At 43.2% G+C, this 27,629-nt stretch overlaps 1 protein-coding gene across 1 annotated transcript in view; it reads right to left on the bottom strand.

Annotated features, from left to right (window-relative positions):
* Window positions 1–27,629, bottom strand: part of il1rapl1a (interleukin 1 receptor accessory protein-like 1a) — a 150,553-nt gene that overhangs the window by 86,960 nt on the left and 35,964 nt on the right. The window contains exons 3-4 of the mRNA XM_085374071.1: window positions 16,371–16,656; window positions 1,233–1,419 (exon numbers count right to left, since the gene is read on the bottom strand). Coding sequence (XP_085230197.1) covers window positions 1,233–1,419; window positions 16,371–16,656 — 473 coding nt within the window. The remainder of the gene's footprint in view (window positions 1–1,232; window positions 1,420–16,370; window positions 16,657–27,629) is intronic.

Here is a 27,629-nt window from a genome sequence, read left to right as displayed (position 1 = left end):
CTTTGTGCGGCCAGAGATGGAATATTCTGGGAAAGCAAGGCCTTGAGAAATTTAAGACCTGCAGAATCTCTTTTACAAATATACATCCATGAGATTTCAAACACTTTAACAATGCTGAGTGTAAAAAAAAGTGAATAAAGTGGTAAAAACACATAGCTCGTCACTCTGATATAATAATTTTATAAGCTAAAATGATAAAACTAAGCTATTGTCCTACTTATCTGATCAAGATTTATTGCACTGAACGGAATATTCTCCATTCAATATTCTACAAAGGCCACAGAGAGACAGAGAATTTTATTTACACTACTCTCTGCAGACAAAATAAGTGTGTTTGTGCTACATCCGTGTGAATGCGAGTATACGTGAGCAGGCAAAGTGAGTGACTTCGTGACATGATACTTTCTTCAGCTCCTTGGTGCTCAGCCAGGGACAGCGGTGGCTCGGTGGATTCTATTCTACCATTGCTCTCGGCAACCTTCGAATTCAATCACGGAGGCTCCGCAGTGGTCCAAATAACTCCGGGTTCCAGCACTCCCAGTCATTACCAAGATCGTAATTGAATTCTGGAAAAACCTAGAGGTCAAGCCCGGCCAGCTAATCTACCGCTGATCTGCCTGTGATTAGTCTGGCATGAGCCTTTCTCCGGGATGCACTCTGTTGTCCGCAGGCCATGCCTGACCTAGGAAAGGCAAGAACCCAGGTGATGGGGGCGGAGGTGCATGCTGAATAAAGATCAGGGACCAGGAGCATTTGGAGGGTATCCACTCTTTCCACAGGGCACAGAATGACATTGCACAATTTTCTTCTCATAGAGGTTTTGTGTTCATTATAAAAGCCATCTCTGTGGCTGCCCTCTGCTCCCTCCTCACTCTCTTTCGATGACTCTCAAAATGGTGTGGCACACTGCGAATGTGGCTTAAGGATTTCATTGTCATCATTGCCTTTATATATAATCTGCCTAAGTAATCTGGAAACACAATTCCAATAAGGCTTTAAACACAAACAGGCAAGAAATTAGATGAAAACAAACCAATGAAGCACTGAAGAATATTTCTCGGTTGTATAATCAGAAAGACAGACGCCCCCTTCTTTCTGACAAATAAGAGGATTCAGGAAACAAAAATATCACTGAGCCTCCAGGCAAGGATAAAATAATGATGCAAAGATCATATGGCAGAAGAAACATAATCACATATTAACGAGCACGCTCAGTCGAACAGCAAGCTCACCTTGGACCAGGTGATGTCTGGTTCTTTGCCAGGTTCAACATAGTCATCTATGTCAGGACAGAGGATGTCTTTACTCTTGCTGAGCTCAGCCTTCTCCATTCGTCTCATTTTAGAGTTGTAGCACAGGTTTGTGTCATTTTCCGCCACAGTCAGAGACATGGAAACCTTCATGCAGTATGTAGAGTTCCTGTCGGCACAGAAGAACAGTGCAAGGAGTTAACGAATGAGTTTGATTAGAATAACGCTCTTATTTAGTCTTCTTTTATTGTCAGCTCAATAAAAACATCTGCAAAGAATAAGAAAGAAAAAGGAAACTTTTTATATGATTTTTCTTTTTCACAAACCAAAAACGAACCATGTTTTTTTTTCCTTTGATAGCTTTTCAGTTATTATTCTTTTCCTTTTTATCCCCTCTGCCTCGCTCGCCCTCTTTTTGTGTTTGTAGTGCTAGCAATAATGGAAAATCAGTGGAAAACATTCATGACTACATTCTGAAAATTTTTTTTTTTTGGGGGGGGGGGGGGGGGGGGGGGGAGGCTGCTGCCCCCGCGACCCGGCCCCGGACAAAGCGGATGAAAATGGATGGATGGATGGGGGGGGAAAGCTGAAATTGTTAATCTGAAAAAACGAGAAATGCAAAAATGGTCTCACAACAGGACAGTGAAAGATTCATGGCCTCTCGAGGACTCAACCCTCCCCCTTTTTCTCAGCAACCACCTGAGCTACGACCCGAGCTTTGATATTCGAGAAAGAAAGATGACTCTGTCTTTAAATTAATGTTATAAAAACGATCATCAAAGCCACATTCATTACAGTCCCTATCACCACTGACACATAGCTAAGAACTGACTGTAACAAAGTGTTCCCTGGTAAGCCTATGATACATGGCCGAAAATCTGTGGACACCCTTGCCGCTGTAATAGTTTCTACTATTTTTGGAGGTCTCTCCACAAGATTTTGGACCTCAATCGCAGGAATTTTCTGGCATTTAGCTTCAGTGCTCCAGTTTCTTTCAGACTTTAGCAGGGCTGTGAGGTTGTAAAAAGTTGTAAAAAAAAATATGTTTCTAGTTTGAAAGCACTTTGTAGAGATACTTACATGAAATCATCTCTAAAAAGATATCTGTTTGTGAATATGCAGAGTCTTTGAAAGGGATAAGACTGATAATCGTATCCCTTAATCCTGTCCCTGAAGCTTTGTAGCTTGGTGCAGTTTGCTTGTAGTCTGAGTACTACATTGTGAGTACTTTATCAGAATCAGAATCAGAATCAGAATCAGAATGGGTTTATTGCCAGATGTTGAGGTTTACAACATTAGGAAATTGCTGCGGTGCTTCAGTGCAGACAATAAGAATTAAAGTGCTATGTAGAAAGAAAGATATGTGCATGAGATATACATGAGATATATACATGAGAATAAGAATATAAACAGAGGAATAAAGAGAAAGAGAAAAGGGGGGAAATCATTTGATAAAATGCAATTTCCAAAACACTGTCTATCAATTAAATACAGTTTAAGACAGTGATGCACTCCTCAATGTATCTGGGGAAGGAGGAGGGAGTATGGTGACGGCTGTGGATGGGTCTGTGCCTGAAAAAATGAAAGACACTTTTCCACATAAGTTGCAAACAATGTTGGGAAAATCAAACTGGGATATTTCTGCAGGTGCTTTTCTCACCTGTAGAACACAACAGGAAGTAGCCTGGGTCAGACAAACTATCATTACTCCACTTGATTTAGGTGACCTTCTTATCTGGACAGAGTGTGAAGGAGGCACATGATGTCCACTTGCTCTGTGTGAATTCACCACACAATTACCTGAGCTACTCTCATAAGGGCGCAAGTACTTTGTACTAGGAAGCTGGTAAAAGACTCCTAAATGTCCAATCCGACTGATTTAGACATTTAGGTTCTCTAGCTAATGGAAAGTTAAAGGCTACGTGCATGTACCAAAAGGGCTGCAGCTTCAGTTAATGTGGAACAGCAAGCCAGGAGAGGTGCTTGTGGTCAAGAAAAAGTGTTCGAGTGAGTGAGTAAACCGGTAAACACATCCAGAGTTTGTTAGGAACTTCCGATGACATAAAGAATGCCATTGCGGTAATTGAGTCTAGGGGTAACGAAGGCATGGATCCACGTGTCTGTGAGACTAGCCTGATCCAAACCATTACAAATGGCCTCACCCCAAAAGACCACATTCTTTTTAATGTGTGTCTGTCTGGGATAGCTCTCACTTGGTCAGTCACCTTGTTGGAAGGCTGGTTGTACAGGCCATATGGGCTTTCATTTCATTACATTACATTTATGGCTGGCCAGATGCTCCCATTCACTGTAAATGACGGAGTTTCATATGATCTATTCAGGTTATGGAAGCAATAAGGGAGTCCCCTCTCTCATATAAACACCTCTGACCTCCTGGGGCCATAAAACACAGACACAGACATGCACGTGTGCACCCACGCATCCATGTATGCTTAAAAGACGTGTGGCTATGTGCTACTATGGAAGGCTAGCAACAGTACTAAGAGGGACAAAATGAGAATACACTGTAGCTACTTGGAATCAGAGAAAAAAAAAAAAGAATATTTCTCCTACATAAAAATGACCAAAAGGGCATCTAGAAGACGCTGTAGGAAGCTAAAGCAAGATGCAAGATAGCCCCACAGAGCTATGCCCTCTTGGTGCAGAAAACTAACATTATTGACTCAATACCTCCTATCTGGAGGGAACAGAGTGGGAAGATGTGTTGCTCGAGGCTTACAGAGTACACGTGAACAATACGCTGTATTTGTCTACTGTACAAATACAACTATGCAAACATACACTCAATGGCACAAACACGGGCATGTACATCACATTTGCATGTAAGGAAATTTATACATATATAAAGTCAAGCCAGAACCTGTATCAACCACTGAAGTGCCCAAGAAGTCTGCAGAAGATAACTCTGCATGTTAAATATTCACAGCAGGCACCCCGTGGCATTGTGGGAAGGTGTTGGTGCTTACGCTTGATTGATGGACAGCCGGAGGTCGATGCACACTCCTATGGTGTCGTTCACGTCTGTCACATTCTATTTAAGTATAGCAGCTTTAGATATTTGTCTGCAGCTCGTGGTAGCTGTAATTCTCCACATATTATTATCTAACATGTTGGACAGCGTAATCATGGGAAGTAAATGCACCATTTTTCGCATACTCTAGAATACAGGTTTATTACTGGAAGTATTATAAAATAATTTATCCACCAAAAGTAGAGACTGTGGCAGTGAAAGAGTGGAAAAAAAAGTCTGTTGGCTCAGTGACTCTGACTCAGTGTTACAGACCTGAGAGATGATATGCAGAGGAAAGAGAGGCGGGGAAAGAGCAAAGGAATAAAAGAGAGAGAGTCAAAGGGAGAGCATGGAGATTGGTATGTAAATTAAGTCACCTTGACATGAAAACTGGCAATTGGACTTAAATTTGCAGACAGAGAAGGACAAATAATCATTCACACACGCAGACACACACACACACACACACACACACACACACACATGCACACAATAAATGTACGCACAATCTATCCACAGAGAAATAGTGTGGTGTGCCTCAGTATCTCTTTCTGAGAAAAACACCTGGAGGGCTTTAGCGAAAAGCTGGACTTAGAACCGATTTACCTTCAATTATAGACATTACACAACATACACATAGCTATAGGATAATGTATTATGTATACTGTACAGGCAGGGGATGTTAGGACAGTGACACATTTTTGTTGTGTCAGCTTTAGCCCGTTAAATTACAACACTGACTTTGAACTTTACAATGACAAGGACTTAAAAGTACTGACTAACAGCTTTGACAAGAGAGTGGTCATTATAGGATATATAATCATCGGTGCTTCTAAATTGCTGATTCCAGTTAACTCTTTCATGTTATAAAACTTGTCCCCACTGCTTATAACAACCCAATCTGACCACAGTCATTTTGGTATAAATAGGTATATATGTATCCTTAATATTTAAATTTGGCATACAGGTACAGCTAAGGTCCCTAAAGGTTCTCATCTATATCTCACAACAGGAGGTATAGTGTCATTATGTTGCCTGGCAACCACCTAACAAAATGGGTTAAAATGACCCAGTTATACCGTTTATGCACCTTATAAAAGCATGTATCATATTAATTAATACTAAATAACATAAATTTGTATAAATGCTGCAAATACCTAACAATGGACTAACTCTCAGACTAATCAATCCTGTAGCATGGGCATGTGTTATACCATGCAAATAGTCTTAAGAGACCCCTCATTACGTCTGCCAAGGAGGTTATGTTTTTGGTAGCATTCGCATGCATGTCATCATTCTGTCTGCAAACACAATAGCTCGAAAAGATTTGAATGAATTCTAATAAAATTGTGTAGGAATGTACAGTGCATTCATGTTGGCTTATATCCAACAAGTTCAAGGCCCGTGTAATGATTTATTGGTTGAAAAATGACAAAACCCTTAACATAAAGGGAATGATATACAGATGGAGATTCTACTGTAATTTATTTTATTATCTACATTACAGTAAAAGGTTATAACTGGTTAAACACGTTACAATTTGTATACATGTGGGGGGTTTTTTTTGGAAAGCAACATATACTAAATGTGTATTACTAAATATTTAGTTCTATAGCAGATGTGTAATTCTACACATCTACTAAAACCACATAAATAAAAAGTTCTTAAAAATAATTAAACTCATATTACACTTGTCTCTACTTTGCAAATGTTTTTACTGCACTACAAACTTCTTAAAGTAAACTACTACAAAACTACAAAGTCAGTATTTGATATGGCCATCTTATACTTCAACACGGCCTGAACTCTCTTAGGGATGACTTTTTGTAAATTCTTATGATTTTCTGTACATTTCTTTAAGTACTCTTCAGGATAGTTTTCCAGGATTCTTGAAGGACGTTTAAAACTGTTCTTGGGATGTTGGTTGCCTTTGCTCCATTCTCTTTTAACATGATGCTATGTTAAGATATGTCTTTGTCATTGTGTGGCAGTGTACAGGATGGGAACACTGTCATGCTGAAAAATGAAGCCAGTGATTGAAGTTTTCAGTCAGAAGTTTTCCAGTTAGTAGTGGATGATGGATCAAAATATGTATATTACAATATATACGCTCTGTCATTTGTAGGCTGAGTGCAGGCAGGAGTGGTAAAATGGAGGACCCAAAGTGCAAACTCCGGAGACAAACGTGAACTCAAACAGAACAAAACTAAGACTCCAAATAACTTACACAGGCAGACAGAACACACAGGCAGACAGAACACACAGCATATATGATAGTAGATCATGACACACAGAGAAACACAGAGCTTAAATACACAGAGGGAGCAATCAGGGAATGGGAAACAGGAGGGAAACACAGCTGGGGCAAATCAGGCCTAACGAGACAGGGGAAGCAAAACCAGATACATTAACATAAGACGTGGACCTTCAAAGTAAAACAGGAAACATTACACAGAGACGCATACTTGACACGGGGATACAGCAGACAGGGGAGACAGCAACTATGGATCACAGACAGAAAACCAGAACACTAAAACTAACAAAACCCACACAGAGAACCTAAACTAAGAATAATCCTATAACCCATAAGGCAAAGCTAGAATATAATGAAATAAACAGAATCAAGGAACCAAAAAACACAAAACACTGGGTCGACGACCCAGGCACCTTAACACCCTCTAATTGTCTATTTTTGATAACATTTAAAAAAAAATCATAGTTAACCCAAGTGTACATGAATATAAGTACCTGTATAACATAACAAGTGCAAACTGTTCAGTAGATACTAACGTCTCCATTAACAACTATTTTCTATCAAGGACGTTACTGATATAGCACTGACACAGTGTAAGTTGAAAACTTTCCATGTTGTAGAAAAAAATAAAAATTCTCTTTGAGCAAGCACTTTGTGCAAACACTAAAAATTAATTATTTGCTATTAATTAATAGCTAAATACAGATTTTGAGAAAAGCAAATAATCTAAGAGAAAATAAAACACACAGAAGTGAAGCTCTGTCTACAATACTGTACCAGTGGCACATATTGTGATTTTAATTGAATACATTAATTATAAGAGTCAACAAACCAAGTAAATCATTATGGTTTATTAGCCAGATTATTAACTTTACATATTATATATAGAAAGCCAAACTATAAATCTAACCTTATATATTCAATTTTTGAAAATGTTAGAGATGTTGTTTTTAATATATAGTAGCATGGTTATGTCATTTTTTTATTCATCCCAATTATTATTATTATTATTATTATTATTATTATTATTATTATTATTATTATAGGGTTGTTTGAGATGTCTCCAGGTAAATTAAGGTATACTGAAACTCCTATTTGTAATCTAAAGGGGGTGAAGAAAAGACTCCTCTTTGCCTGCAGGGAGTTTTAGGGGAGAATGTTTGGGTCATATGTGCTACAGTGTGTGACTCAAAAGCTTACACTCTAACAAAAAGACAATTGATTTCAGCTCTGAGGCAAATCTCTTGCAGTGTTCTGATTAGGATATCTGAGAAGTTCGAAATCCTGTCAGCTCAACACAAGCAGAGAGGAAAACAAAGCTGGGGGCACTTTGTTACGATTGCACTATTCTGCAGAATTATAGCATTCACAGAATTTCCAACACAGTGTATACAGTTGTGGCCAGAAGTTTATCAACAGTCATCATGGACATGATTGTTCTGACCTGTTCTTTATCCAAGGTGCAATGATTATACAGCATCAATCTTAAATCACTTTAAAAAGCACGGCTCAGATATATAGATACACCCACTTTAATCTTTTAATAAGTGGTGCTGAAGGTTTTACAATGTCTTCACATGGCCAAGGCCCATTAACTTCTCATTAGTGAGCACGATTGACTACAACTGGTAGTTTCTCTTTGTTGTTTGACAGCACTCACTGAATTGAATAATACTCCGAACAATGGGAAAGTTGGGAAAGAATCGGTGAAGATCTAAGAAAGAGAAATGTAGATTAGCACAAGTTGGGAAAGTCTCTTGGAGGCATTTCTGAATGACTAACGATTCCAAAATGATCAGTTCAAACAACTGTACATAAGTACGAGTTCTACAAGATAAATCACCACTTTGACAAAGTCTGGAAAAATTGGCAAAGAAAATAATTTTGAATGCTCAGTAAGCATCTGTGCTCAAGTTTGCCAGGAACTGGTAACCAGTGGAACACCAGCGTGACTGTCCACAGTGAAGTTTTAAATTGCCGTTAACTAAGAAGGTTCCAAGCAAGAAAGTAGCCTTTGCTGCCAAAATCAAGACCTTCAAACTTAATTGAAATTTGCAGTTGCCTACATGGACAAAAAATTACATTCTGGGGAAATTTTCTTGGTTAGACAAGATAAAGACTGAGCTATTTGACCACAATAACAAAAGGTATATTTGGAGGAGTAAAGATGGAGCTTTCAAACATAATAACACTTTGCCAGCTGTTTAGCATGGCGGTGGTAGCATCGTACCCTGGGGCTATTTCGTTGTCAGTGGTGCTGGAATATTGCACAAAGCAGAATAATTAAGAAGGAGGACTACCTCCAAATTCTTCAACTTCATCTCACATCAAGAGCTAAACAGTCAGGCTTTCAGCACAACTGAATGCTTCAACAGCTCAAACACACATTGGTTTTGGTCAAAGCAGACAAACATTAAACTTTAGGAATGGTCTCCCCAAACCACTCAACCCTATTGAAAACATGGTCTATGCTGGGTCAAAGCCAGGAAACCAACAAATTTAAATCACGTTGGCCAAGAAGAGTGGGGAAATATCCAGCAGGAGTCATGCTAGAATTTTGTTAATGGCTACCAAGCATCTAGTTGAGGTGCAACTTTCTAAGGTACATGTAACCAAATATTAGTGGGGTTGTAAAAATTTACTTAAGCTTGTATATATGCTTTTGAACCCGTGTAGATTGGAGAAAACACAAAATAAATTCAAACTTGTGCATCAAATTCTTGTTTTTTAAAATAATTAAAGATATATAAGATGTAAAGTTCTGATTGCAACTATAAACAAGAGCATGTACTAAATTGTTAATAATAAAAGACGATATTAACTAAGAGTAAAACAGCACTTGAAAGTGTCTGTGCAAAACTGTAACTACAGCATGCAATAATGAAATGCAGGTATAGCTCAGGGTATCATTGCACACAAAAACACTCCCCCTGGTCACACTCCATGTATCCTGCCTCTTTGGGTCTTTATGAGGCCTTTAACGGGGTTTATTAAAATCTCTCTGAAATGAAGAACTGCAATGAGGCGTTTATTGAGGGATGTTCTCTACTGTAAAGGTTAATAAGTTACTGCCACATGATTATGCATCTTGTATTATGAAAAGTCTCTATGTAACAACCCACTGAAGTCTGACTGTGGGATTTATTTAATAATTTATTTTTTGCCTATATTTGGCTGCATCTCTGTGTCTGTAAATGTTTCTATGCAAAACCAAATGGAGAATTTGGTATTTTAATCTTAACTGAAAACAAAGTATGTATAACTCCTCTACTAAACACACAAATGCAACTCCATTGTGCTTCTGTCTCAAGTTGATAAAGTTGATAATGTGGTCAATGACAAACTTACTTTTACTTACATTTAACGGTTACAGAACTTGATTTTAAAAGAGATTCACTCTACCTTATCTAAATGTAACCTTTCAAGATGAGCGTTTTCACACTGATTTATAGTTCACTGCACTTCTTGTCTCTCAACACTCATACAAAGACAGCTCTATAAGAGTCATGTCATGTAATCTTTGAGATGTTTTAGGATTTAAGACACATTTGCTCATGAAAAGAGAGTTTAATTTCACTTTATATGAAAAATGTGAGATTATGTCGCCTTTGAGTATATGCCCTGCCACTTATTCTCAAGTGGGAAATTGAATATGTGCTGATTTAATTTGAAATATTAATATTTCTGAACAAACCGTTTCTGTTCTATTTGGATAATATTACCGTAGCTTAGTATATAAACTAAATCATTTCAGGTACATTTGAATTTAGCAGTCACAGAGTTTTGAGTTTTTTAAATTCTAAATAAACCCTGTCAGTAATAATCAACTGTGGCGGAGGCGTGGCCCCGGGCGCAGCTGCAGGGGAGGAGTGGAGCGGAAGGCTCATCAGGGCGGCGCTGCGAGGCCGGTAAGAACAGCTGATGTTGTTTATGGACTGATGATGGTCTCCCTCCGCTGTGTTTATAGTGAGACGAGGAGGAGCGGCCAGGAGAGAGATCAGCTGGGCTCGTGAGCTGTCAGACTGTGTGACTGAGCCAGCTGTCAAAACAACAAACACTTGAATAAATGTGGAAGTTGGCTGTACCTACCTGTGTGTGCGTGTGTCTGTGCCTGGTGTATTCCACAAGTGGTGCCGAAACCCAGGAAAGTGCCGGTGGGGAAATGTCCGACCCACAGGCCGCGCCACCCGCCCAGCCTCTGCAATTCTTGGCGCAGATGCTGGCGGAGATGGCGACGATGAGCCGGGATCAGGCGGCCGACCAGCGTGCCCACCTGGCCGCGCTGCGGGAGCAGACGGACCGGCAGACGCAAGTTCTGGAGCGGCTGGTCGGGGCCGCTGCCACGCCGAAGCCCTCGCCACTGTCGGTGGCGGTGCCCCGGATGGGGGACGGGGACGACCCACAGGTTTTTTTGGAGACCTTCCGTGCCACGGCGGAGGCTTGCCAATGGCCGCGGGAGGAGTGGGCTCCGCGGCTGCTCCCCCTGCTGTCCGGGGAGGCACAAACAGCGGCCCTGAGTCTGCCTCCGGCGTCGAGGAGCAGCTTCGTGGACGTGAGCCGGGCGGTGGTGGACAGGCTAGGGCTCACCGCCGAAGACCACCGCCGGCGGTTCCGGGACTGTCGGCTGGCTACAACGGACCGACCATTCGCCTGGGCCCGGCAGCTGCGCGACGCGGCGGTACGCTGGCTGCAACCGGGAACATCGGAGGGGGAGACGAAGCTGGTGGACGAGGTGGTGCTGGAGCAGTTCACGGAGGGATTGCCAGCGGAGACGGCGAGATGGGTCCGGTGCCACCGGTCCGCAAGCTTGGAGGTAGCGGTAACGCTGGCGGAGGACCACCTTGCCGCTGGAGCAGGGGAACCCGGGGACGCCGGACGGAGGCCGAACAAACAGGCCCCGGTGCCGGCCCCGAGGCGCCGTGTGCCGGCACCAGGGCAGGCAGAGCGGCTGCCGGCGCTGAGCCCCACTAACCCTTTCGCGGCGTTGGTGCCGTCCAGGGCAGCCGAGCCAAGTGGAGCCGCCCCCGAGCCACGGAGAGCAGCACAGACGCCGGGGCCGGAGTGTTGGAAGTGCGGGCAGCCGGGGCACCTGAGGAGGGATTGTCCGCTTATGGAAGTGGGGCAGGTGTTTCGTGTTGCTGGCGCCCCAGCACCCTTCCCCGGTCCAGGAGGGACATACAGTATTCCGGTAAGGACTCGAGGGGGTATACGCCAGGCGTTGGTGGACACGGGCTGCACGCAGACCCTCGTACACCAAAGCTTGGTTCGCCCCGGGGCATTGCTGGAGGCAGAATGGGTGGAGGTGAGGTGTGTGCATGGTGACGTTCACAGGTATCCCATAGTGCCGCTGTTATTAAAGTATAAGGGCAAAACGCATAGAGTAACGGCGGCGGTTAGCCCGCGCCTGTCGCACCCCCTGATTCTGGGTACCAATTGGCCGGGGTTTCATCAGCTACTGGGACAGTACGCGGGGGTGCGATCACGACCGGAAGCGGGGTGTAGCGTGTGCGCGGCATTCAGCGGTGACGCGGGGTCGTCCGACACTGACTCCGGGGGGGAGGAGCCGGCGGGTCCCTCACGGGACGTCCCGCCGGCCCCGGAAGTGTCCCCCATGGGTGATTTCCCACTGGAGCAGTCTCGTGACGGCACCCTACGCTCAGCCTTTGACCAAGTGATGGCTATTGATGGTCACGTGGTGCGCCCTGAGGCCGCGCAGACCTACCTGCGTTTCGTCTTATTAAACGACCGATTATATCGAGTGAGTCGTGACACTCAGACAGAGGAAACACACACCCAGTTGTTGGTGCCGCAGGGCCGCCGGGAAACGCTTTTCCAGGCGGCCCACTATAACCCCATGGCAGGGCATATGGGCTATGAGAAAACTCTGGAGCGAATAACGGCCCGATTTTATTGGCCGGGCATCCGAGCGGATGTGCGCCGCTGGTGCGCGTCCTGCCCGGACTGCCAACTTGTTAACCAGCCGGCCATACCGAAGGCGCCGCTGCGCCCTCTCCCCCTCATTGAGGTCCCGTTTGAGCGCATCGGCATGGACCTCATCGGGCCGTTTCACCGGAGTGCACGCGGCTACCGCTTTGTGTTAGTCTTGGTGGATTACGCAACGCGGTACCCGGAAGCAGTTCCGCTGCGCACCATCTCTGCAAAGAGTGTGGCGCAGGCACTGTTTCAGGTCATCTCCCGAGTCGGAATCCCGAAAGAGATACTGACTGACCAGGGCACGTCGTTTATGTCTCGTACACTGCGGGAACTGTACGAATTACTGGGCATTAAATCTATTCGGACCAGCGTCTACCACCCTCAGACTGACGGGCTGGTGGAGCAGCTGAATAAGACTTTAAAGTCCATGATTCGGAAGTTCATTAACGAGGATGAACGTAATTGGGATCACTGGCTAGACCCTCTGTTATTCGCAGTGCGGGAGGTGCCCCAGGCCTCCACGGGATTTTCTCCCTTTGAACTGCTGTTCGGCAGGAGGCCACGTGGGGTGCTCGACCTGATTAAAGAAAGCTGGGAGGACGGTCCGAGCCCCGCCAAAAATGAGATTCAGTACGTGTTGGACCTGAGAGCAAAACTCCACACTTTGGGGAGGTTGTCACGGGAGAATTTGCTCCAGGCTCAGCAGCGTCAGCAACGCCTGTATGACAGAGGGGCTAGGCTCAGGCAATTTTCACCGGGAGATAAAGTGCTTGTGTTACTCCCTACTTCCAGCTCGAAGTTGCTCGCCAAGTGGCAAGGACCCTTTGTGGTCACACGGCGAGTCGGGGACGTGGACTATGAGGTCGCTCGGTCGGACAGGGGAGGAGCCACGCAGATTTATCACCTCAATCTCCTCAAACTGTGGCGAGAGGTTGAAACCGCTTCTCTGGTGAGCTTGGTGAAGGAGAGAGATGAGTTGGGGCCTGAGGTGCCAAATTCTATCATTCCCGCCTCCCTCCCTTGTGATGACCATCTCACACAGGCCCAGAGAGCGGATGTTGTCGCGTTGCAAGAGCGTTTTGTGGACGTGTTCTCCCCCCTGCCCGGCCGGACGTCCCTCATCGAGCACCATTTCGTGACGCAGCCTGGCGTGACGGTGCGTTCACGGCCCTACAGGCTCCCGGAGCACAAGCGAAAAATCGTGCAGAGGGAATTGGCGGAAATGCTGAGGATGGGAGTAATAGAAGAGTCGCACAGCGCCTGGTGTAGCCCCATCGTTCTGGTGGCGAAGAAGGATGGGTCTATACGGTTCTGTGTCGACTATCGCAGGGTGAACGAAGTGTCACGCTTTGATGCCTACCCCATGCCTCGGGTCGACGAGCTCCTGGACCGGTTAGGCACGGCCCGCTTTTTCACGACACTGGACTTAACCAAGGGCTATTGGCAGATTCCCTTGTCTGCCGAGGCCAGGGAGAAAACGGCCTTCTCCACTCCGTACGGTTTGTACCAGTTCGTGACACTTCCGTTTGGCCTGTTCGGGGCCCCGGCCACTTTCCAGCGTCTCATGGACCGGGTACTGCGTCCGCACGCAGCGTATGCTGCCGCCTACCTGGATGACGTGATCATCCACAGCGACACCTGGGCGGAGCATGTGCTGCGGGTGGCCGCGGTCCTGGAGTCCCTGAGGGGGGCGGGGCTCACGGCCAATCCGAAGAAGTGCGCGGTTGGACGGAGGGAGGTGCAGTATCTGGGGTACCACCTGGGGGGCGGGCAGGTGCGTCCACAGGTGGAGAAGACGGCGGCTATCGCATCCTGCCCGCGCCCCAGGACGAAAAAGGAGGTGAGACGGTTCTTGGGGTTGGCGGGTTACTATCGTCGCTTTGTGCCGGGGTTTGCGCAGCTAACCAGCCCCCTGACCGATCTCACTCGAAAGGGTGCCCCGGATCTGGTCCAGTGGACGGGGCCGTGCCAGGCGGCGTTTGTGCAGGTGAAAAAGGCTCTCTGTGGGGAGCCGCTGCTTCACACTCCTAACTTTTCCCTCCCTTTTGTTCTGCAGACTGACGCCTCGGACAGAGGGCTGGGAGCCGTTTTGTCCCAGCAGGTAAGGGGGGCCGACCGCCCTGTCCTATACATCAGCCGGAAGCTAGCAGAGCGCGAGCGCCGGTACAGCACCGTGGAGAAGGAGTGCCTGGCCATCCGGTGGGCGGTCGGCTCCCTGCGCTATTACCTCCTGGGACGCTCATTCACCCTCTGTTCGGACCACGCCCCGCTGCAGTGGCTCCACCGCATGAAGGATGCCAACGCCCGGATCACCCGGTGGTATCTGGCGTTGCAGCCCTTTAAGTTCAAGGTGATCCATAGGCCGGGGGCGCAGATGGCAGTGGCCGATTTCCTCTCTCGCTCGCGGGGGGGGGGGAGTTGGCTCGGCCGGACGGCTCCCCGGCCTCGAACGGGCGGTGGGGGTGTGTGGCGGAGGCGTGGCCCCGGGCGCAGCTGCAGGGGAGGAGTGGAGCGGAAGGCTCATCAGGGCGGCGCTGCGAGGCCGGTAAGAACAGCTGATGTTGTTTATGGACTGATGATGGTCTCCCTCCGCTGTGTTTATAGTGAGACGAGGAGGAGCGGCCAGGAGAGAGATCAGCTGGGCTCGTGAGCTGTCAGACTGTGTGACTGAGCCAGCTGTCAAAACAACAAACACTTGAATAAATGTGGAAGTTGGCTGTACCTACCTGTGTGTGCGTGTGTCTGTGCCTGGTGTATTCCACATCAACTTCTAAGTATGTCTCTAGAAATATGTTTTGTAGGTGCTTTTTTATGCTCCAGTGATTTAGAGGTTGACACACTCCTTGTTGAGCAATTCACCAAGCAAACAGACAAACAAAAATTCTTCTGAAATTGGTGAGGTACAAGGACTGAAAATGGGTCAAACTCCAGCAAATGTCCAAAGAAAAACTTTTAAAGACTTTCAAAAGGCCTGCTCAAAACCGCTTGAAAAACAAACAAGTCTGGCTCTTCGGAAACAAAATATTTTTTTAAAAAACGAGGAGTTGCTAAATTTTGCACAGTACTGTACATCATTTCTGACTTGTCGAGTCATACGGTCGTGGCAGGTACAGTACAGAAACAGACTCTCTAGATTTGACTACTTTTATCACTGCATGTGCATATCAGATTTGCATCTAGGTATGTAACCCTTGAAGTCCTCTCCTCTTCTGCAGTAGCTATATTGTATTTAGATTATTAAGTGTAATATTATTATTGTTGGATACTAAGATTTATAGAGCACTGCATTTTCCCGGTGCTGCTTGTCCTGTGCGCTCTCCAGGAGCACCATCATGCACAGTATGTCTGGGACGTGAAATGGCTATAACATGCTTATTATTTCGCTTGACAACACATATAGGTATCACAGTACAACAACTTCTATCAGTATAGTTCGTATGATTCTAAGCATAATGCAATCTCACCTCCATGGTAGAGATTCATGGAAATGTTAAGTTGCCAATTAATCTAACCACATGAATGATAATCTGCACTTTTAACCCGTTTAAAGAGACAGTAGTTCATTTTGATAGATGTTTCCTGTTTGACACTGTCATAGAGATAGAAGTCCATTCTGGTAGATACTTCCTGCTAAAAAGAATAAGAACCCCATTTCTTTTTCTTAATCACATTTAGAAGTTGTAGTTTTAACTGACAGAATGACCTACCCTACTTTTAAAAACATAATTAAAGGAAGCTTGTCAGCTTCTCACTCTTACTGTATGTGACCTTGGTAGCTTCTAGATAATGTCTTTCAAAGGTAGTTCGCTATAAGTAAGAGGCTTAGTTCATCTGCCTTACTGTAGGAACAGGTTCTTCCATATTTCCATGTTCCATATGAACAGACATCACTCAAACTTACCGTAAGACACAAGAGTAAAGGCCCACATCTTGAAGTTCAGCAGGTCTGAACCAAATTGCGTCCTCCTCCTTGCTCATGCGCACGCCATCAAAAGAGATGGGCTCCTCAAAGTCACTGTGGCCAAGGCCAGAGCTGCGGTACCACATGAGGCTAAGGCCCACACTCTGTGCCTGGCTGTAGTTGGCTCGGATGTAACCATAGAACAGTGCACATTTTATCCGTACCGGCTCACCCTGAAGGACCCGGTACTTCAGATAGTCCACTGACCAGTCTGTACAGCCATCCACTACAAAGAAGCAGAAAGAGAAGGAACAAGACATGCATCGTTACCAAAGTGAATTTATAAAATGAGTCATAAAATCATAAATCATGCATAAGCATTAGTACTGCAATTCCAGTATGCAGTATATTCAAAGATATATTATGTAACAACAAAGCAACACATCGGTATTTTGCATTCTCACATTGCTTTAGGACAGGAGGGAAGATTGCTGGGTCATAAACAACAATGTCCTGTGTGTATTTTGAAACACTCCCTCAAATAGCTCTATTAGTAATAAGACAATAAGCTATGTATACAGTATGCAAGTATACCGTTATTTCATTGTGTATGCTGAATAGATAGTCATATAGCAGAGGACTTTTAGCTCCATAGTGTGTGTATTTTTTGAAGATTGCAATTAAATTTGTTACGTCAGTGCTTACGTCAGTGCTAGACAACTCTTCCCTCCTTACCTGATATGTTGACATTTCTCATCCAGGGCATATGTGCTACGATGCCCTCTGCAAAGGAAGCTTTGACTGTCTTATATAACCACTGTGACATTTGGAATTAACCATAAAATATCTTCATAAATGATGTCATGCACCTTCAAGTGCTGTGGGTGCACCACAGCCCCAGTGCAACACAGTGCAAGGCTAGCTTGTTGTTGGGAATAAGCCCTTCAACAGGTTTTGTGCCTTGTCCTACAGTTCTACAGCTCTGCTATCTGACTAAGGTTTTGTATATAGTGCAGTTCAGAAGAAAACAGTTTTAAAATTAAACCTAACATGTGCAGCACAGATGAGAACTGGACCTTAAAGCCTTATCTATGAAACATATAGGGCAACTCAACTCACAACAAAATCAAAGAAACTGGCAGGGCCTACCAGGCACGCTGGTCTGTTCTACTTCTGGCAAGCACATCTCTCCTAGTTCCCAAGCTACTGGATTTTAACCTATGGCCAGCTATCTGTCTCTGACTAATTAGGTAACATTTGTTTATCCAGCAGGTGTATATTTGAAAGCATGTGTGTGCATGTGTAACCAGAGACTGAGAGAAAGAGACAGAGAGAAGTAGTGATGGTGTGGTGAGATAAAGTAATAAGAACCCTGCTGCGTGCCAGTCTGTGAGTGATACGGAGCCTCACAGGGACAGCTATGCTTGTAATTAATACTCTTAATTACCAGGGAAGTAATGTGTGTCTTTCTGTGGGCGCGCTCGTGTGTGTGTGTAGGTGTGTGTGTGTTTTTATGAGTGTGCATTCCCTATACGAATGGTTGTCTGCCTAATTATGTCAGTAATTAGCAGCGTGCTTAGCTACAAATGTGTGTGCACTTACGTACATTTGAATGTGAGAGAATTAGAAGGTGTGTGCATGGAATAAAATGTGAAGCCCTGTCTAATTATCACTCTGCCCACATGCCCTAATGCATGCAAACAGGCATAACTGTACTTTCACATGTGTTTACCTACACACCTCAGAACTTCAGACTTGATTACTTTAACTGTCAAACATCTTAATGATGAGCACAGTTAAGGTTACACAAAATGTTTTTGTTGAAGATTTCGATACACTATTAGATACTTTAATCATTCTAAAAAGCCACAAGACATTATAATAAAAAAAAAAAGCAATACAAACCTCAGAGAAAAACTAAACAATAGGGTGAATTTCCTCTACATTTGTTATGACATAAATATCATTCCACAGAAGTAGAAAGTAAATCTTCTCCCTTCTCTGAATATCAATCTACTAATCAACAGGGACAACAGAGGCTTCATTTATCCTTTTTTTATGCACCTTCTACACCTCTAATGGATATGACCTCTTCATTGTGCTCACAATATCCATTTCTGCCCCCTGTGCCACAACAAAAACTGTTTACTCTAACAAGCTTGCCTGAATGAAGCAATGAAAGAAAACACTTTTTTCAGAAGCTCCATGCCTGTCTTTTACTTTCACCGTGCAGACCTGAGCTGTCTGAGAAACAAACTCCACATGCATAAAAGTATGTATATGTAAACACACACACACACACGCACGCACGCACGCACACACACAAACACACACACACAAGGAGACCTTTCATTCCTTACAGACATCCCAATGGGAGTTGTCTAATGCGGTGGCCTTTTGTGGGGGAAACCATATTTACGTCTGAGACTCAAAATGGTTTTATCAACTCAATTAGAGGCTGACATTTCCCACATCCCCACGCTGGGCCGGAAAATCAATGCTTCCCGCTGGAGGAATACTGCAGTCCCCACCTCTCACTCTCTCACACTGACAGCACTACACATATCTACACGCACATACAGAAGCTCTCTCTTTTCTTCACTGCTCCTCTGGGACGTCGCGCATTTGTACTGATTCTGTTCGGCCACTCTTAAACAAGCCCATACTGTAAAGGGTCTTTCCATATGGACACATTCCCACATGACTGTCAGTCTGAAGAAAGGTGGCTTCTGCACCTCCTTTACTGCAGTACCATGAGCTGCAGTACTCCCTTACTGGCTAGTGCTAGTGTGCTGCTGTTGCCCTAGCACTACTACAGCACATGATATAGAGGGTATAGGTATGGCTGGTGCAAGAAAATAGCAAGGGGGAGGGATGTCAAGCTGTGGGATGTGTGTCGTGTATGTGTGCGCGTCTCAAAGAAACCTTATTACATTCTGTGTTGAGGTCCAGACCTGTCCGTCTTCATGTGACACTAAAGCAAGGCAATAAATACAGACCCCTGAGCTAGAATAAATTTACTGGCACTCATGCATACACACTCGTGGAGCCACACAAACAAGCAAACGCACACTTGGAAACCAAACCCAACCTCCTAACATAAAATCACAGATTGAGCTACGTCCAACCCGAGTCAACTCCTGCTTTGTTTCTCCCATAATCAAATTCCTGTGATCCTTTCACAACATCATATGCCTCCAGTGGGCTTCCATGTCTCTCACTCGCTCTCACATTGCTCTCAGTTATCAGACTCGCTTCTCTCATCACTACCTGCTCTCTTAATGAAGTGTAATTATCAAACGTTAGGTGGGCGGCAGGGTTCTTGCAGGCCAGGAAGACATTCAGTGATCATATGTGGATAAGGATACTTAATAACTTTCTGTCTCTTTCTTCTCTTTCTCATTTTCTCAGTTTACACCCACGCCACATGGATGACTCTATTTCCTATCTCCCTATGCCCCTATGACTTGTAGCTTGGCCCGCTCGTGTTTCCTCCTCCACTGGTGATTTAGGACTTTTTTTTCTTTATAACAATAAATAATTGCTTTGTTGTTTAACCGGTGACTGAAAAGGGAAACAGATGACCAACAAAGTCTCCTAAATTCGCCTATATCTAAGGATAATTATGAACTACAGTATCTCTCGATGGCTTTCAGGCCCTACAAAAGTTTGTGTGTGTGTGTCTGTTTGTGTGTGTGGAGGGGGGTGGGGGGTGTAATGGTGCATAATCTATAATAAAACATCCACTATTCTATAAACCATCCATAAGCTTTCTTCAAATGACTTAAATCTACTGTGTTGCACACATCAGCTGACCCTTCTCACCCTGGACACAGTCTGTTTGACCTGCTCCCCTCAGGCAGGAGGCTCCGGTCCATTCGCACCAGAACCTCTCGCCACAAGAACAGTTTCTTCCCCTCTGCTGTTGGACACATGAACAATAACCACATGACTGTCCCCGCCACTAACACATGACCCTACGCTGTGTCACTGCATCATTTCATGTCTGGCACTGATCACCACCTGCACTCATGTATATATCTTTCTACGTAGCACTCTTAATTCTTATTCTCATGTATATATCTCATGTATATCTCATGCACATATCTTTCTTTCTACATAGCACTTTAATTCTTATTGTTTGCACTGAAGCACCGCAGCAAATTCCTAATGTTGTAAACCTCAACATCTGGCAATAAACCCATTCTGATTCTGATTCTGATTCTGATTAGTACTATAACTCCTTTATATTCAGCTAATGGAATGAATAAATATACAGAGCAGTAAATATAGAGAAACCATTCACACATTAGTCTTTAAAATGGGCTTAGGTACCAATCACAATGTGTCCTTTAGGCTCATTACTGGGCCTTAATTCTCTATCTCCCCATCTAGGCTCCAGATTATTTAATCAAGGAACAATATAGTCAACCACTACCCGAGTCTTAACCTGTAGTGATAGAATCCCAGCTGTCTCTGTAAATCACTGACTTTGTCTTTTTAGCCAACTGTTCCTCTGCGTGTCCCTGAATGTGCCCTGAATCTGAATGCTTCTTCCAGGCTTGCCAGCCTTGAATCAGAGGTAGGTTAACATTGGATCTCCACATAAATAAAAAGCCCATAATGAGGGACATACTGTGACATAAATGTATAACCTAAGTAATAGCAAGTAATAGCAAGATATTTGCAGTTATTAATGTCCTCATGTACACCTGCATGAATATGATTGGAAGTAATAAGTCAGATAATAGCTGAGAGCTGTGAGTAAGTGTGTTTGTAAAGTATGAATGCAGGAGCTGGTGCCAGTACACTAATGCAGTCAGTGCTCTGCTTAAAATAACACAGTCTTTTTTAATGTTGTTATGTGTGACGTTTGCTCTGATTCTTTGAAATAAAAATGTACTCTAAGAACTCTTATAGGTAGGGGACCCACATCAATCAGGTCTGCATATGTTAACTGCCAGCTGATTCAACTCAGAAACTCAGCAATGAGCAAAATTAGCTTCTGCCATCTGTCTTAATTATTTGGTATTTACAGAACAAGAACATCTGAAAATAATGCAGCTTGGTTTTGTTTTGATCCTTCACTGTTGCAGTGAAACAAGCTACTTTCTAACAGCACCTCACACAGCCTCAGTTGGCATTTGCAGTACATATTGCAGTGCACACCTCTCCTATTTCTGTGAATAATACAAAATTCTAAGTTTTATAAATTTGTCTGTCGGAAACTATTCCAACGTGAGCTAATTTTGCAACCTGCAATTACAAAAAGATAATTTATACTGAAACCTTTGCAATTATGCAATTGAGGCCAGTACCTATAGACCCCAGTGTCAACATTTTTAAACATCCAGTTGTGCAACCACTAAACACACACGGTTCCTATTATTTGTAGGAAAATCCATCCAATTCCTTATCCCTCTCCTGCTAGAACTCCAGAAAAACCTCCAGCATGGACAAATAACGTGATGTCTGCTTTTTTTTTTTTTTTGCTTATCTCTCCCCCTTGTGCTGTGCCACTCTGTACTTCTCTGTCTCTAAATCGTTCTCTTTCACTAACAGTTTACCATTGTTCATTTATATGCAAATGTGAAGAAATACTGATAATTTCTCTCCTAAGATGGCGAACTGCATTTGCTCTGAAAAAAGTTAGATGAACATCACTCTTCTTTGAATAAATCTGCCTCTGTGCTCTTTCTGTCGCAACTGAATAAAAAAAAACAAAAAAACAAAAAAACAGTTGCAACAACAAAGATTTAATTTTAAATAAATAATCTTCTAAATTGCATATAAGGCATTGTCAACCTGTTATACACTCATTTACAGACTTCCAAAAGTCTTTCAAAATGTGAGTAATCTACTCCCTGACTGTAGCTAATCATTAGCAGGAGTTTTATGGGTAATGTACACATACACTAGTTGTATGTCAAAATAAATACATCACTACATTTAACTATTGGGAGTGAAGAAAATCATCATGCGACTACACACGAAGGAAAGGAATACCCAAACTGCTGACCTGCTGTAGAAATATGCAACATTGATTGCTTTCATGCCTCCTTTTGTTTAGATTCTTCTAACTGTGTGAAACTGTGCACATATGCAGTATATTATTATATCGAAAGACTGATTATGTAGAAGAAGATACAAGAAGAGGGATAAACAACAAGTGATGGGTTGTGTTTGCACAAAACTTCCAGCTGATCCAAACTCACGGTCCCCATTGCCTCTGTTATATTAGCCCAAATTTGTATGTTTGAGCAGAAAGTTAGAATGAAGTATTAAATAAGTACTTTACTTCAGATTAGGATCTTTTAAAGTCTCAATGTTTTTGCTGAAGCTGGTAGGAGGAGGACATCAGAAAATACTCTGAGTTGGGTAAAAGCGACAGATGCATGCCAGTTTTCTAGAAACAACAGGAAGTAAGCTATTCCGTTTCAGACACAATTTACCTTGTTTGCTTTTCACAGAATTATAGACCATAAATAATTAGAACTAAAATTCCATAAAACGATGAAGAAAATGTTTTCACTGTTAGTCAATCTATACCAACTGGTTGTTGTTTTTAAACCCCTTTAATCACTCTCAGCGTATGTCACATCCAGGTTTTCTTCTATCATTAATCTCCTTTATGTTTCATCAACTCTATGATTTTTCCACACTCCATCATTTAACTTGTATAAAGTTGCTACTGGGTACCAGAGAAAACGTGCTATCATCTTCCTAACTGGCTGCACCGTTAGGTTCCACTTTTCGTGGACGACTCTGTAACCAATCGCAAAGAGAACTGCATGATTCACATGTTTGCGGCCACTGAACTGTGCAGCACTTAACTGATAATGATACTGAAAAAGTTAAGAAAAAAAAACAAAAAACGATCACCACTATCACAACTGTCCAGTTTCTACAAATAAATTTCACTACAATTCCTGATTATGTTACTTGGATGGTTCACATTTACATTTTTTTCTTATTTCATGGTTTTCAGTGTTTAAAGTTTAAATTTATATGTTATAACTTATTTAGCTCATTAGATTTAGAAAATGGGCCTTTTATTCTAACAAACATTGGAGTCTGAACATTGGAGTCTCTTTTCAAAACCACCTTCAGACTGTAAATGGCCACCATTATTGCAAACCAACCTTATGTAACCTTATATGTGACTCTGAGATAATGACCTTCCTTAATCTCTGCTGTAATATCTGAAAGCTATTATCCATTATTTGTTATTGAATTACATTTTTTCTGTGTTATTTTATACGGTTACTGTTCTGTGGAAAATTGAATTCACGTTATCACAAGCATAACAGATCATCCCCAGTAAACTGAGACAATTACACACATTAATGGACTGCTAAAAAGTGACCACACCTATACTTCACATGTGTCTTCACATAAGCCTAAGCAAAATATAATACTGTATGTGAAATACACTGGCTGTACCATTTTTCTGCAGCTTATTTCAGTAGTTTTTTTCTCCATGTGATAATATTTGCAGTGCTTGCTCTGTAAAATATGATGTAATACACAGCAGTGCAGCATTAAACTACTGAAGCTTCACCTGAGGACCACAGGAAGAATACAGGGAAGATAGTGAAATTAAGTAAATCTAATTTATAACAGTAGATGTTTGCATTTGCATTTATATTGCCAGAGATGTTTCAAAGGCAAGATGGATTTTTGAGAGATAAACAAAAAATAAGATCCTCAAAAATGAGATTTACCCCACAGGATCTGCTCCGAAAGAAACGGCACGCAAATACATCTGTTGATTAAATAATGACAGTAGGCTAGAATCTGAAAGTAAACACACCCACAGTATTCATTAATGTATCAAAAGTGTTTTATGGGTGAATCACAGAAACTTTCAAGTTTGCCTGAAGGTGAGTCCTGTTTCTATTGTTCATACAGAAACCAGGGTGGGTTTGTTGCCCTTGACCAAGTTCAGCACAGCTCACTCAGATCCTTTTAATAACTCTCCAATTGACTTCAAATTAACCAGAACCCTTTATAGAACAGAAATTTCCCCTGTTGTGTGCAAAAGGGTGTCACTGAGACATTAGCTTTTTGACTTCCCTCTCTCTCTCTCTCCCGCTCTCGCCTTTCCTCTCTCATCCTTTCTTCCTTTCTCTTGATGATAAAGGGGCTCTTTTTAAGGAGAACAGAAAGCTTGTCAGGATTTGGCCAGCTGGAGAAAGTCATTTGAGGCCCAAATTGATGTGGCCGGGACTCTCAATAGTATCTCTCCAATAGTGGGGGCAGGATAGAGGGAGATGTGGTGGCCGGGACATTGTTCCTCGTAAATGGCTCTTTATTTCATAGGCGAACTTGGGAAATGAGCAGCACCGTTCACGGTTTCTGCTGGGGGAGGACGGCCATGCGTAAAATAGAACACTAAGAAACAGGAGGCCCTAATATCTTAACAACTAAAAAGTCAGTGGCTCTCCTACATCATGTGCAGTTTTACTGGCAATGAGAGCACATGCAAATAAAGTCCCTATAAGATATAAAGTCAAGGCTGTGTGTGAACACCATCCATCATGCTGACAGGGTGTGGGCAGCCCACATGGACATGAATCCATACACAGCCTGACTGACTGAGCCAGGTCCCTTGGACCATAACTAGGAAAAAAGGCCAAGGAAGAAAAGCACTTCAAATAACACAATCCTCAAATGCAAAGCTTGTGTGCAGACTTGCCTTTTTTCCTTCTGTGGGGCAGTCTTTGTGTTTGTCTATGCAGGTGTCAGTCTGCAGTGTTGTATTAAAATGCCAGTTATTTCTTCGCTCTCTGTCTCTGTGTGTGTGTATGTGTGTGCCGGCGCTCTCCATTGTGCAGCTGTGATCCATGTGATTCAGGCTGAGCTGTCACTCTGCTAATCTTCCCCAGTAGAAATACAGCTTGGAAAATGTCATCTGAACATTCCGAATTGTGTTTACACTCGCTGCAGGTTCCATCGCTTCTAATTTGACAAGTCATTATCACCCATGCTCCTCTCCCTCTTCCCTCTTGCGGCCCGAGACACAAAAATAAAGAGGAGGTGGAAGAACGGAGGGAGGAAAAACAAGGCAATAAATTCCACTCACAGACAAACAACTGTGCTCTTGGTAATCAGTTAATACAAAAACCTTAGCTAAAATGGTGAGCATTATTGTTATTTTCAGTCATTTACATCAGCTACTCGGCTTCAGATCTGTGTAAACTTCACATCATTCCCTAAGGCCTGTTTATATTTATACAATGCAAAAACTAGACAGAAAGCCCTGACGGAGAAGTTTCTTGGCTGTCTCGTAAAAAAGAAGCAGCTGGTGGATATGTGCGCTGGGAAAAGCACATGGCTTTCCACACCCTCAGGCCCACAGCAAAGCTAGCTTTGACAAGGGCTGCACAATGGGAATTCAGTATTAAAGAAAACAAGGTGATAAGCCTCATACAGCAAGTCCTAGAAATAAAACTAGAAAATACGTTGTTATTCCAACACCCCATATGAGCAATGCATCATCTGACGTCTCTATCAACAGGACAGGCTTTCAAAGATACAAATGTTCTGAGCTTACTGCTACCTTTAGGGAAATGACTGCACATATACTGCAGCTCTAGATCTTAAACTCCCATCAATTGTATAGTGATGTCTAGGTTAGATAATAAATCTGCAAACAGAACTGTAGAGCCCCTTCCTCCCCTTTCCAAAAACTTTGTGAATCTGGGTTAGACATGTCTCTAGACATTTTGTGGACCATTGGACTTTGTATCCTCAGGCTTTGTGAAGCAGCATTTTCTGAGACCTCTATTACCGGAAGGAGGGAGCTGGGGTGGAGGCCAACAAAATCCACAGACATCCCCACTACTAACTGAGAGATGTTAACTGTGCCTATACTTGAAGATAAGCTCTTCAGTGTAGATTTGTACTCCAGTCATGTGCACGAGGTAATCTAAAGCAGATCACAGAGTACAGCCTTCGTGGCCACTGTACCAGTCTTACTCGGTTGTCAAGTTGCGTTACTCAGGTGTGCTTATTAAATTTTGGGCCACTTGTGGCTACAACATGGCATAAATAACAAATCAAAACATTAAATAGTATGATAATTATGGAGGAGTAATAAATGTGATGTTAAATCAAGGTGACAGCAGAAGAACTGACAATGACAGAGCAGGTGGGAGAGGAAAGGAAGCAATGATCCATCCATCCATCCATCCATCTGTAAGTCTGTCCAGTCGTAAAGAGACATCTCCAGTGAGAGCTGGCACTCGGGGCCACGGGAGTTAATGACACACTGCCTTAAGCCTAGATCCAGGCACTGTTCCTCTGACAAACTTATACAAACACAAGAGCTGAAATTATTTTAACGTAAACGTGTGTATTTCACCACCAAAAGAAAGAAGCTTGCCATTTAGTGCTGTTATGCTACAAGAGCAAGGTCTATACACCATCAGCCAATAGCATCTGATGCTGGTTGTTGACTGATGGCACAAAGTAGAACAAGTCAATAGAAACCTGTTATTGATATCATCACTCCTGCTGAAGTGTGATCAGCGCTCTGTCTGCACATGCCCTTAAATATTTACCCCTGTTTAATCTTCTGTCCTCTCTGCCCCCAACTTTCGATCTACTCCTCATGCTAAGATATGATGCCTCACTGCAGCCTGTCCTCCTACCATGTTTTTCTCCCCCAACTATATTGAAATTACACCTCTTGGATTTACCCATCACCAAGCCCCTTTGATCAATGTTTTGGCTCTGCTTAACATTGGAAATATACCGGCATATGATATTCTCTCAGTTTTTCACAATTACTACTAGTTCCCTGGTTAACCCCCACCTTTCCTGAGTTGTAGTTAGTCATTTCAATTAATATGTTTGCTGAAAAGAGCACACAACAAAAATTCCAAGTCACAATACAAAGCCAGCAAAAAGTCATCATGTGCTGAAGATAAAAGAACATTTTCAATTAAGATGAGTATGAAGCTTGGTTCATTAATAATGCAAAAATCATTACCCCAATTATCTTAGCGTCCCAGTTTAAAGACACCGTATACGTGCGTGTGTGTTTGCTTGCCCGTTTTTTTTTGCACGCAAGAGTTTGTCTAGTGTGTAAGTAAAATGGATTTCTTAAGTGAGCTAAAGCCAAAGATGTGTTCCTTTTAATGACCACAAGAAAAAAAGAAAAGAACTATAACTTTTACAAAACCCGTGCAAGCATATACATCCAGAGAGTGCTTTCAGGTGCACCTGTATGCATGCACAGCACAAAGGGAATGA

The sequence above is a fragment of the Diplotaxodon limnothrissa genome, linkage group LG16 (assembly GCF_057381915.1).
Source record: "Diplotaxodon limnothrissa isolate DT_005_m linkage group LG16, D_limnothrissa_male_GT1.1, whole genome shotgun sequence".
In the NCBI taxonomy this organism is placed as follows: domain Eukaryota; kingdom Metazoa; phylum Chordata; class Actinopteri; order Cichliformes; family Cichlidae; genus Diplotaxodon; species Diplotaxodon limnothrissa.
This window is presented reverse-complemented; position numbering and strand designations above follow the sequence as displayed.